This window comes from Cyprinodon variegatus, unplaced genomic scaffold, assembly GCF_000732505.1.
Source record: "Cyprinodon variegatus isolate N-32 unplaced genomic scaffold, C_variegatus-1.0 Scaffold270, whole genome shotgun sequence".
Classification (NCBI taxonomy): Eukaryota; Metazoa; Chordata; class Actinopteri; order Cyprinodontiformes; family Cyprinodontidae; genus Cyprinodon; species Cyprinodon variegatus.
Genome location: NW_015150723.1, coordinates 65,830 through 69,676, shown reverse-complemented (window position 1 = coordinate 69,676; position 3,847 = coordinate 65,830). Strand labels below are relative to the sequence as shown.

General features: G+C 37.5%; 1 protein-coding gene across 1 annotated transcript in view; it reads right to left on the bottom strand.

Moving 5' to 3' along the window:
* Positions 1-404: 404 nt before the first annotated feature.
* Positions 405-3,847, bottom strand: part of LOC107089897 (monocarboxylate transporter 12-B-like) — a 17,228-nt gene continuing 13,785 nt past the window's right edge. The window contains exons 7-9 of the mRNA XM_015382929.1: positions 2,644-3,381; positions 2,298-2,557; positions 405-867 (exon numbers count right to left, since the gene is read on the bottom strand). Coding sequence (XP_015238415.1) covers positions 695-867; positions 2,298-2,557; positions 2,644-3,381 — 1,171 coding nt within the window. The 3' untranslated portion in view covers positions 405-694. The remainder of the gene's footprint in view (positions 868-2,297; positions 2,558-2,643; positions 3,382-3,847) is intronic.

Sequence of the window (3,847 nt, the reverse complement as noted above, 5' to 3'; positions counted from 1 at the left end):
TCCTGTTTTAATAGAAATTATAAACTCTTTAAATCAGCACCTACAAATGGGCCAATAGTATATTTAAAACACATTGGTAGAAAGTGTGAATTTGGTTTGAAAAAAAAAATGCTTAAATGTTAATCAAAGCAGTATAGCAACTGTTATGAATCACAGTTTCAATTTCAGTTTAACTGTGAGAAAAAGAAGAATTTCAAAGGAAATATTTTGATTTCCCTTTTTTAAATCTTAACAGAGAGAAGATGTGACAAATACTGCAAATATTGTTATAAGAATGGTTTGTATGTGATATATGATATGTGAATGATATATTGTAATGTAAGAAACAAAAACACACCTTACTACTGTATGGAAATCTGTTCAGAATTTATGAGCACTTGTTTTTTTCACATATTTTTCTTTATTGTTGACAGACATCTGGAAAAAGACAGGATTCTACTGAAATTTTGTCTAAAAATGTTTAAGACTTAAGTATTGACCAATTCTGAAAATGACAATGAAGACCTTAATTTCACCGTCTTCCATTTCTACGCTGTGCTACTTAGTTATACTCCAACTTAGAAATGCTTAAAAAATAAAGCAACCATGGTTGTAATGAGACTAAAGTGATAAAGCTCATTGGGTAGTCATATTCATGCGAGGCAAGGTGCATCTTAGTGTCGCAACTTTGATTTGGTTAGAAAACAGATGCAACTTATGACTGATTTGTTCCCCTTCTGTGCTTTCCTTGACCTAGAGCTGTCCCACAGAATGCTTTCAGGTGTGTCACTGAAGAGGCAGCCACAAGTACCAAAGAGCTGAGGAAGAACGAAGCCCCACTGATGAAGAAGGTTGATGCATAGTTGCCGGTCTGGTCTACAAACCAACCTGGAGAAGGAAAAAGAAAGGCACCATTTAACAATCAACACATGTGTTTGTAACACACAAGTTATCTCCAAGGGAAATCAGTGAAACTAAGATTAACTAACCACTTATGATGTGAAAAATACCACTGAAATTAAATTGAAATGTTTAGTGATGTTTTTATGTCTAAATTCTAAGAGCTGTGAAATTCCTTAACTTTTGATAAATTGGGAAATAAATGACATTTAATCTTAATTACTTGAAAAGGCCCAGTCACGTGATATGACTAGAATTTTCCACACTAGTGGCTCATATGTAAAGGTATTACAATTAAATTATGCCACCCTGGTGGCTTATTTTATTTCATTTCTGAGTAATAGAGCAAAGCAACTCCCAGCAGAGGTGTGAAAAGAAATATGATCTGAGGTCAAGGGTGAAAAAGCTAAAAATAAAATAAAATACAGCATGTGAATATTTGATGTGCTTGGATTACAATATAAATGTAGTTCACTTGAGGGTATAGTGGAGGATTTTCTTGAATCTTTGAAAAGACCCACCCTCTCCACTTAGAAAAAAACACAACTCTGTACCCACAACAGAGAGGGAATGCCTCCTCCTGCACTTTCCAAAAGAAGATTTGCATTTTTGCCACTAAGTCAAACTCACCACAATAAGTGAAAACGTATTTACGACAAGCAAACATGTTTAAAAAATATGTGTTAAGCCATAAGTAATACAGATATTGTGAATGCAAATATAATAGAAATAATAATAGAAACTTCACAACAGAGGCAATAGTGGGAAGCCCAACCTTTGCTTTCAGTGTACGCCATCCCAAAAACCCTCTGGTCTCTGGTCGTTTCTCTCTGAGGCCTGCCTTTTGTTCTCACAAACTTGGCAGACGCTTTTGCTCTTATGACCTTCGGCCATTTTCAAGGAAACGTGCTGAGGAAAGAGCTTTAATGACTGTCCGAAACCGTAGCTCACCACACATATGTGGCTGAAAGTGCGCATGCGCAGAAAAAGATAGCTACCTATGGGGACAAGCACATAGGAAGGCCCTACGTAAACATATCACCAGAATGTTTGACAGTAAGAAGGACCACTTATTTAGATGATCCACTCGGAAAAAGAAGTATTTCCACTATACCTTTAAGCAAGAGCTAAAGATGTGGGAGCTGCCAAGTTGTTGAATGCATGACTAAGTAATGCCAGCAAAAGCCAACAGTGTTTATGTCTGCTGATTGAGCCTACTGCTAATTTTACTTTAAAGGCTCAAAAGGAGTAAGTTAACACTATCAGGGGTAACACTTGCTGTGAGTTTTTTTTTTTAAGATACATTTATATTTTTTCTCTGTTTTTTTTTTTTATAGTCATAACATGTTACTGCATTGCTTTAATTATTCAGAATCCAATTATCCTTAAACACAGCAACATTTCTTTGTAACTCTTACCTCCTATAGGTGGGCTGATCAGGTATGGGATTGCATGCAAGAAGTACACCACACCCAAGGCCGTGGTTAGATGATCAGAGCCCACAGTGTCAGAGGTTACAACTGGTATCAGTGCGACATAGGCTCCATCAAAGTATCCGTAGAGAATGGAAAATGGCACCAGGAGGGAAAATGAATTGAGGAAGGGTAGGAACATGCAACAAAGGCCTTCCATGCTTATAGCTACCATGTAGCTCAACACACGATACCTCTTTAGACACCTGAAGGAGAGGGAATCTGTTAGTAAAAATCTTTGGTTAAATGATTAAATATTATACAACAAACAATACCTTCATTCCTCACTTACTTCCTGTCGGTGATCCATCCAAAGGTGATGTTGCCAACAATTCCACTGATGCCAAATATTGACATGAGGAAAGCGGCATGCTGATGCTCGACCCCTACGCTCAGGGCATAAGGGACGAGGTACACTACTGGAACACTACAGCCAAACGCAAGGAACACAAAGGATATGGACAGGACCAAGAACCTGGTAATCTGCAGGAAGCTAAACTCATCTTTTGCTTTAGCAACGAAAGATTTGCCTGTGGATAACTGTTGTGAGAACATCAAAGGTTCAGTTAAAACTGCTTGATCAAAGTTATCTGGTGATGTCCCTTCACTGGATATTGAATTTTCTCTTTTTTCAACAGCATTAATCCATGTGGTGTTTGAGATCATCTTTTCCTGTTCCATGCTGCTGTTAAGAATAGTTGGAACAAATAACCCTGTCCCCTCAAGCATTGTCTCCAGCTTATTGCTCAACAGGTGGCATTCTGACATTTTCCTATCTAACACCTCAGTAACAGTGAGTTTTGGGGTTGCTAGCAGTGCGATACTCTGGTGAAGCTTGTCTTTTTCAAGTCCAAAGTGTTTTAAGGCTCCGATGTTGATGACAAGGCTCGTTTTGTCTTGTAAACTCTGTACTTGCTGCTGCTTTGGCTCCGCTTGACCCCAGTCAGAGGCCGTCTGTTCAGTGAGTTCAGTTTGCAGCACAGCCGTCATGCAGGCTTTCTCTGTGTTTGACATGTTGTTCTCCCATAGCCTTCAGACAGAACAAAATAAAACAAGAAATAAAAATTAGTTCCAGTGGCATGTGAGAATATTCACCTCAATTGACCCATTTTTAAGTTATGAGACAATAAGATACTTCAAGGTCTTTATCATATACCAACATTTAGTGGTAAAAGCTTGTGAAATTAAAACAAAATGATTTAAATCTTTTTCTCAAATAAAGATCTGTGTGTAAAGTTTTATTGAGTTATACACAAAGAATTTCCTTTTGAAGTATGCATGTATCAGCTGTGCCCATCTTAAGACTAAAATGTTTTCTCTTGCAAAGTAGTCAACGTTCAGACTATTTGGATGGAAAATATTTGCCAAACTACATTTTCAAGTCATTTTCGATTTCCTTTTCTAGACTTTGACGAGGATGCTCTTTCACAAGAAGGTGCTTTGATCAAAATCAGTCTATTGTAGCCAGAGATGGGAAGTAACGAAGTACAAATACT